A 9,552-nucleotide genomic window follows, 5' to 3' on the forward strand; every position below is an offset into this window, starting at 1 on the left:
GATACAAAATTCACAGGTGCATAGAAAACTTCTGGCATGGCTTATGTTCCAAAAGCATTTCACAATCATGTCTCATAAATAACAATCAGAATCCTCTTTGGTATTCTGTTACACGCTAAACCCCATCCGATGAACATGACCATTATTGATGGCTGTCATATAGAATAGTTATAATCATTGTAAACTTTATCACAGTGTTGCACAAACTACTGGTTCCATTGGAACAAAAAATAATAATGAACAATGCTTGGAATAATTTTTTTATTCATTTTTAAACAGAGGAACAAAGAACAAAATATTTCTTTCTGTGAATTTCTGTTACACTGCATTTTTCTACTGAGAATACTTTTCAAATGATGAATTTTCACTTGTTCTGTTACTTCTTTAAGAAATGTAACTCTCTGGTTTTGATATTATGATTACACATCTGAATGGATTAATTGTAAATTAAGATGTACTTAAACACACCAGTGAGTTTCAGTGACTGTATTTTCATTTGGGTTGTGACGTTACTGGTGTACCTTGCATACCAACTGTATGACCTTCTCGAGTACTATTATGATAAAAAGTAACTCGATGTATTTATACATTTTTAGGTTACTCCTGGTGAAGTGACACGAATAATTACTGGACAGCAGCTCTTGCCAATGGATGAGTCATACACTAGAAGACTTCAAGAACTTGAAAATGTAGTTCGTGGTATCAAAGATTCAGAAGAGTTGGCAAGTGTAGGTCCAAAACCATCTGGAAGTCTGACACCTGATGATATTGAAAATATGAAAAAATTGCAAGAAATTGCCACAAATGAAATGCAACTAAAAAGGAGGATACAGTCAATGGAACGGAAGGAACTTATGTATTTAGCTGCACTTCAAAAAGCGGATGAGCTACGGATGAGAGCTGAAGGTATTACTAGTGGACAGGAATTTACTTCACCAACCATAGTAGAAGCTGGAAGTTCAGCTGAGGGTTTGCAGAGGCGTGTTGTGGAGCTTGAAGCGGAAGTTAATCGTCTGAAGAAGAAAGCTGAAGTGCTAGAGGCTGAGAATGAGAAACTTCTTCACATGATTTCTGATGGAACTCAGGTAAGATAAATTTTAAATGCAGAAACACCCCATAATTTTTAATGACTCTTAGACTATATTGCATCTTTTACTGATTTCCCATAGACACAAATCATTACAAGTTACTGAACAAAACTACTGTGTGATATTCACATACATAATCTACAACTAATATGCTTCAGTTGTATGTATTTTGAAGCATTTTCAGTTAAATGACCTTTGTACAACAAGTGAACTACAATTTATCCAAGAATGTTATGTGATTTTCTGAAAATGGGCTGTCATTGGACTTCAATAAAACAAAATACATAAATTCAGTACTGCAAAAAGCCTGACCACAGTGCTACAAATAATACATGAAACATACAGTCAAAACTCTAGGATTTTTATACTGATAAGAAGCTGAACTGGGAGCTACATGTTATAGATCTTTAAATGTTAATGCTTTTATCATTTAACTGTCATAAGTGTGGCATTAGCATAACACTCCCTGTATGGTCAAACAATATTCTTGACATGTACTGCAACACACACTAGAACTGATCTCAAAAAGACATTAATAAATCACTAGATAATGGCAAAAAAGTCAAAACTGCAATAGTGTATCCAGGAGGAAATAAATAACAGTCAGTGACAGGAGCATTATCATTTAAACAATTCTACGTTAATGTCACTTGGAATAAAAGAAAATCATGGCATATTACAGATCATAAACCTCTGAGTTCTGTAACTTTTACAATATCAATAATAGTACCTACCATCATGAAGGAATCACCTACAAACAAATCTGTTGTGCAACAATTGGCACCTGCATGGCACCATCTGATACCAAACTGTTCATGGGCTATCTAGAGGAATCCTTCATAACCACCAAGAAGCCCAAGCCCCTCATCTGGGGCCCACCCAGGTAGCCATATGGGTTAATGTGACCTCTTCTGGGACGGGGAGGTATGCCAGCATATCAAATCAGCCCAGCTTACTAATGATGAGGGGTCGGTGTTCTGGCCAGTCTAGATATGGTTTTCATGTCACTTCTGACATCCCAGTTGGTAAAAAATGTGCTATACTAAAATGTAGACTTTCACGACCGGAAATATCATTTCCATTATAATTATTCGGTCTGTTATGCCGTGGTCGGTTGATGAATTTTGTCTCAATTCCCAACGTTTCGTCTCCGACTGCGGGAGACATCTTCTAGGGGGTCCGTAGGTCGATGGAAGGTCCAACACACCCACTGGCTCGCTACTGCCTGCCGCTAAAGTCTGTGTCCGCACGCTCCCGTGCCGCGGTGTGACGTCACGTGTTTTGAAAACGTCAGTGCAATTGGCCGCTGTCCGTCACCATCGATCGCCATTGCCATCACCCAGTAGTGGACGGGTGGTACACATCTTCTTTAACACCGGCATCCATATACCGTTTAATTTCACACCCTCCTCCTTTCGGTTGAAATTATTTGGGTGTTTAGCGATTTTGATTGCCTCCCTGTATAGCCTTTCGTAGTATCCGCTTGTGGCCGCTAGTACTTGCGTCTCCTTGAAACGAATATTGTGGTTCCCTGGTTGGAAAGCATACTCCGCAACAGCTGATCGTTCCATTTCTCCTCTTCTACAATAGTGCTGGAGTGTATAGGATCCCATGCAGTTGTGGTGATGTTTATGTGGGTACAACTAAAAGAACTGTTTCTAGCTGGAGTGTATAGGATCCCATGCAGTTGTGGTGATGTTTATGTGGGTACAACTAAAAGAACTGTTTCTAAACATTTGGAAGAGCACAAGGGAAATTGTAGAAGAGGAGAAACGGAACGATCAGCTGTTGCGGAGCATGCTTTCCAGCCAGGGAACCACAATATTCGTTTCGAGGAGACGCAAGTACTAGCGGCCACAAGCGGATACTACAAAAGGCTCTACAGGGAGGCAATCGAAATCGCTAAACACCAAAATAATTTCAACCAAAAGGAGGAGGGCGTGAAATTAAACGGTATATGGATGCCGGCGTTAAAGAAGATGTGTACCACCCGTCCACTACTGGGTGATGGCAATTGCGATCGACGGCAACGGACAGCGGCCAATTGCACTGACGTTTTCAAAACACGTGACGTCACACCGCGGCGCGGGAGCGCGCAGACACGGAATTTAGCAGCAGTCAGTAGTGAGCCAGTGGGTGTGTTGGACCTTCCATCGACCTACGGATTCCCTTGAAGATGTCTCCCGCAGTTGGAGACGAAACGCTGGGAATTGAGACAAAATTCATCAACCGACCACACCATAACAGCCCGGATAATTATAATGGATAAAAATGTGCTAGTTCCCATGTTCCATCTTCGATACATACTGTGTGTAAATGTTTAGTACACTTTCTCATTCCTGCATGCAGAATTTACTCTATATGAAGACAAATTGGGTACACTGCTTCTTTCTTGGGGTGAATAGGAGATGATGATGTTAGCTCTTTGGTCTCCTTAAACACTTACTCAGTATCAGCAGCCCCTCACCTGCTACAGATGCAGTGATGACATCTTTGTCCAACAAGCCATCTTCCTTGATATCATCATCCACCTCAGAAATGGCTACATCAGTACCTTACATCCACATCAAACCTACCAGTCACCAACTATACCTCCACTTTGACAGCTGTAATCCATTCTGCATCAAGTGTTCCCATCCGTACAGTCTAGCCATGGTGATTTCTGCTACCCCTCTGCCCCTCCGTCCCACATGCCTGCTGTCTGGCTACCAAGGAGCACCATGTTGGTAGCCCTGTTCCAGGCAAAATGCATGAATTTTGTGCTCCTGTACAGATAAGTGATTTAAACTGAAATGAAACTTTGTTTAATACTGATAACTAGTAAAGATTTGTATTAGTGTGTTTCCAAGCTTACCATTAAAGGTTTCACTTTTCTTTGGGTATTATTCCCAAAAACAAGAAAATGTCATAAAGTAGAGTTAAAGTCATATTTTTGTTTACATTTTAGTGCAGTAGACTTAAACAATCTCGTTTAATTGTTGTTTTTTCTTTTCAGCTAGTAAAGTTATTTGTTAAACATAGCGTGAAATTAACTTTCTGGATCAAAAAAGTGTGCATGTAGTAGTTTTGTTTGCATACAGCTGCGAGTAGGCCTAGTTTTTGTAAACGTGTTTTCTTGTTTTGCAGTAATTGAATCGCTTTACTATCATTAAAGTGTTAATTTTGTCATGAATGAAAAGTGCCTGACTTACCATAGAATTGTTTGCTCTGGGGTTTGGCGTGATGGACGCAGTAGTTTTTCCCATTGGGGTGACTGTAGTCGTGTGGGAATTGGAGACTCATCAGTCATTCTAACAGTATTATGGAAAGGGTAGTTGCCATGCATCATATAACTGAGATGCTGAGTTGCAGGTAGGCACAACAAATAGACCATCAAAAAGTGAGCTTTTGCCCAACAAGGCATTCGTTGGAAACAGAAGGAACAGACCTAGAACTTCATCAGACAGCTTTGTGGTGAATGTGAAAAATAAGTAGGACTTGTTGCTTCAGTTAGAAACTGATAACCCTCAGGCAGAGGGAGGTGTAGATAGAGTGTAAGAAATGTTCTGTAGAAAATTGAGTAAGAATGTAGGAAACTCAGCAAAGAAAAAGAAAGTTTTGTTGTTACGTAGTTCTCATGGCAGAGGTGTAGGCAACTTCTGCAGGATGAATTAGGGTCAGAATGCCAGGTCATCAATTTTTTTAAAGCCAGTGCTGGTCTGGTTTGTAAAAACTTTGCTAGTGAAGACACTATGGTTATTGTGGATGGGTCAGGCAACTGTATTGACAGAGATCCTGGGTACAATAATAGTGTGTGACGTGATAAAGATTGCATCAGCATCTAGACGTACCAGTGTGGACTTTGTATCTGTACTGAGATGCCGTGACCCATGACCAACCTCATTTGAACTCTTCTGTGAGGAGAGTTAATATGGAAATGGAACTGGTGCTTGAGTCAGGTGTGGGGTCACATATTGGTGTGGCTCCTTCTTGATTCTCTCAGTAGGTGGGATTGTACAAGGCATGGTCTACACTTCAACAGGAAAGGGAAGGTTTAACTGGCTGGGCTAACAGGAGGAAATTTCTTGTGGTGGTGGTGGAGGGTCACCGCCATTAGCGGAAAAATAGCAGTAGTGGTTACAGATGTGGTAGCAGCTTCTTTTTTAAGCTATGTAGGACAGAAGAAGTTAAGTTCTAAGAGAAATAGAGAAATCAGGATTGAAATGAACCTTCAGCTTGAGAAAGAAACTAAACAGCATAATTCTGAAACATTAGATCAGCAAACACAGTTGCTGGCTAAATATTTTCACCAATCAGCAACAAATTTACTTCAACCCAGTTTCTATCTCAGTTAATGTAAAATGCCAACTATCTTTTGTGTGCATGTACAACAGAAGGAGAATTTCATAATAAATCATTCACAACAGTAAGTTTCTACCAGGTAACTACAAGTAATTTTAATCTAGTCATAAATAAATTTGAAGCACTGTTGGCCTATTTAACAACAAGAAATAATAAATTGTGGTTGCTGGTGATTTTAATGTTGATTCTCTTGAAACCTCTCCCAGTAATAACTTATTACAGTTAGCAGCATTGTCATTTAACATACATACTATTAACTCCCCAACTAGAGTAGATGAGGTCTCAAAGATGGGCATTGATAATATCATTATAGAAATATCTAATGAACAAAATTATATTATAAAACCAATAATTAGCATCCTCTCAGACCATCACATTTAGTTATTTTTGCTAAATGTTAATGCTGATCAGGATATAAAATCTACTAAACCTGGTTCCAATGGGTAGTCAGCAAGCCAAAAAATGTGTCTTTCAGGAAACTCCTCAAAGATATGAATTGGAGTGGTGTGTGCAATGCTCATAACATGAATGAGAAATTCAACACTTCTATTAATAATGTCCATAACTTACTTGAAAACTATTTTCCTCATAACTAACCCAGATTAGACAAACATCTATAAAAAAGGGCATGGATTACTACTCAAGGAATAAAGGTATCTTGTAAGAAAAAAAAGGAAACTCTTATCAGTCAGCTCTGATGTAAATTTTATAGATTATTAAAAAACATATTGCAAAATATGGAAGACAGTAATACAGACATCAAAGCAAATGCATTACCAGAAAGGGATGGTCACATCAGATAACAAAATAAAGACAATATGGGACATAGTGAAGAAAGAGACTGTAGAATCAGAGACATAGAGGAATATATAGCCTCAAGAGTAAATGATACATGGGTAACTGGTGTGTGCAGTGTTGCTGAACTTTTCAATAAGCATTTCATAACTGTTACTGAAAAGATGGGGTTGTCAGGTTCAGCAGATGCCACGAAAGAATGTCTCTGACCAGTCACTACAAATCACTACAATAATATGAGTATGACTCTCACATCATCAGTAGAAGTAATTTCCAACATAAAATCCTTAAAATTCTAGTTGCTATGGTAATATATCAACAAATTTGATTAAATAGTATTCCTTTGAGTTTGGTTACATTTTAAATTATTTGTGTAGCCAGTCTTTTATCAGTGGAACATTTCTTGAATGATTGAAATATGCTAAGTAAAGCTTTATATAAGGAGATGAAGAAATACTGTCAAATTCCATCTGATTTCACACATTCTCAAAAATTTTAGAAAAGATAATATACAGTCCTCTTTTTAACCATCTGACCACAAATAAAATATAATACAAGTCACAATTCATTTTTTTTAGGATTTCAGTATTGAGAAGGCTATGTACACATGCAGTGAGAATGAACTTAATTCATTACACAATAAATTACAGACTACAAGTATACTTTGTGATCTGTGAAAGGCATTTGACTGTGTAAATCGCAGTATCTTTTCCAGAAAATTAGAAAACAGGGTGTATCAAAAAGAATATCTGATTTTAAAAAATCATAACTATTATGTTATTTGAGATATGTGCGTTAACAGTGTACTGTTGGAAAGAGCAAGTGCTCAAGTTTTACATGGTTCCTGCTAGGTAGAAGCAGCGTGCACCAACTTCAGTTCTAGTCAAAACAGGTGACTGGATAACAGAAAGCATTTGTGTTCTGCATTTTGCACAGTTTGTGTCAGTAATAACTGTTCAGCGTGTCTTTCGTACTAGGTATGGTGTGGCTCCTCTTACAGCACAGAGCATTAGACGATGACATGAACAATTCCAAGAAACAGGTTGTTTGAAAGGCAAGTCACCAGGCTGTCCCTGAGTACCTGGCACAGATGTTGACTGCATCTGCCATAGTTTCACAAGGAGTCCACAGAAATTCACATGTCATACAGCTCAGCATGCCCCCGATGTCCATCTGGGGTGTGTTGCATAATGTTTACACATGAAACCATACAAAATTCAGCTACTAGTCTCTGCATGAAGGTAACAAACAAAAATGTGTGCAATTCTGTAATTTTGTTCTTGGCAAGATGTAGGATGACAGTTTCCTTCCACACTTAGTGTTTAAAGATAAGGCAACACTTTATTTAAATGGAAAGGTGAACCATCATAATATGAGAATATGGGATATGGAACAACCACATGAAATTTTACAACATGAGAAGGATTCTCCAAATTTTAATGTGTTTTGTGCAGTCTCATGGGAGAGGGTGTATGGTCCATTTTTCTTTGCTGAAAACACTGTTACTGGAAACACGTCTCGATCTGTAACAAATTGATGCATGGTGCAGGGAATGGCAATTGAATCTCAATGTAGACAAATGTAAGGTGCTGCAAATACATAGAAAGAAAGATCCTTTATCATTTAGCTACAATATAGCTGGTCAACAACTGGAAGACATTATTCCATAAATTATCTGGGAGTAGGCATTAGGTGATACGCAATTACAAGAACTCAGCAAGAGAGTTCTCACAGCCTCTGTCACCTCAATTCTCCAACTTCCTACCTACACGTGGTGCCCCTGTTAAGCCGAGCAACTCAGCAGAAGGTTGGGTAACCAACCCCAGCGGGAAACAGAGTCGGTGAGCAGATAGGAGTTGGAGGACAGTGGAAGGCAACGGGAAACCACCACTGAACTATCCCAAGAAAACCCCATGGCTTCACTCAGCTCAAAATGTTCCGGAGTTTCAAGTTCCCTGATCGGATCTCTGGGGGGAACCAGGTTGAGAGGAGCTTCATGAAGAGCAAGATGGTGCAAAGAGAAGCACTGCATAGGAACATGGAATGTAAGATCCATGTATCAAGGAGAACTAGATATAGTGAAAAGAGAAATGGAGAAAATTAACATCGACATATTGGGAATAAGTGAAATGAGGTGGACTGGCATGGGAGAATTTGCTTCGGATGGCCATATGGTGTATTGTTCTGGGCACGATAACAACAGAAGTAATGGAGTAGCCTTCATAGTTAGTGATAAAGTGAGAAAAGCTGTAATGGAATGCAAATATAAAAATTATAGAATGATGTCCATCAGACTTCAAGGTCAGCCCCTCATCATCACAGTAATTCAAGTTTATGCGCCAACAACCGATGCTGAAAAGGAAATTATTGACCAGTTCTATGGAGATTTACAAGAATTACTACTGTCAACACCAAAAAAGGATATCGTCTTCATAGTTGGAGATTGGAATGCAAAAGTGGGAAATCAAGCTGTAGAAGGTATAACAGGGAAATAAATATGGTCTTGGTACAACAAATGAAGCCGGACAGAGACTCCTAGAATTCCGCCAAGAAAATTCATTGATAATTACTAATACACTGTTTCAACTACCAAAACAACGCCTGTATACCTGGACTTCGCCAGATGGCCAACACCGGAACCAAATTGATTACATACTTTGTAATCAGAGGTGGAAGAGCGCAGTTCAGTCAGCTACAACAAGACCTGGGGCTGACTGCAGATCAGATCATGAGTTCCTGATTGCAAAATTTCGGCTGAAACTTCAGAATGTAGCAAAACAGTATTCTAACTTGCAGATTCAAGCGTAACTCTATACCCTCCGACTACACTGTAGAGGTGCAAAACAGATTTAATGTATTAAAGCTGGAGGACAAAAGCTCACAAAAGATGTGGACAAAGTAGCTAATACTGTCAAGGAGGTCGCAGAGAAATATATTCCCAAAAAAAGGAACAGCAAGAAGACTAGATGGCTATCAGTTGCACTGCAAGTTGCAGAAGAATGAAGGAAAGCAAAAATCAAGGGAGATAGATCAGCTATGTTTGAATTAAATAAAGGTTTTCAGGAATTAGCTAGAAGAGATAAAAATATATTCTTTAATGAACAGTGCAAGGAAGTTGAAGATAGTAACAGAATGGGGAAGACAAGAGATCTTTATAAGAAAATTAGAGAAATTAAAGGAAAATTCCAGGCAAAAATTGGTATCCAGAATGAGATTTTCACTCTGCAGCCGAGTGTGCACTGATGTGAAACTTCCTGGCAGATTAAAACTGTGTGCCCGACCGAGACTCGAACTCGGGACCTTTGCCTTTCGCGGGCAAGCGCACTAC

General features: G+C 39.0%; 1 protein-coding gene across 1 annotated transcript; it reads left to right on the forward strand.

The window, feature by feature from the left end:
• Positions 1-415: 415 nt before the first annotated feature.
• Positions 416-9,343, forward strand: LOC126188493 (craniofacial development protein 2-like). Its single transcript, XM_049930097.1, is given in 7 exon segments — positions 416-442; positions 597-1,085; positions 1,533-1,582; positions 8,227-8,713; positions 8,715-9,028; positions 9,141-9,262; positions 9,330-9,343. Coding segments are annotated over 7 exon segments (1,503 nt in total).
• Positions 9,344-9,552: the final 209 nt, after the last annotated feature.

This window comes from Schistocerca cancellata, chromosome 5 (assembly GCF_023864275.1).
Source record: "Schistocerca cancellata isolate TAMUIC-IGC-003103 chromosome 5, iqSchCanc2.1, whole genome shotgun sequence".
NCBI lineage: Eukaryota > Metazoa > Arthropoda > Insecta > Orthoptera > Acrididae > Schistocerca > Schistocerca cancellata.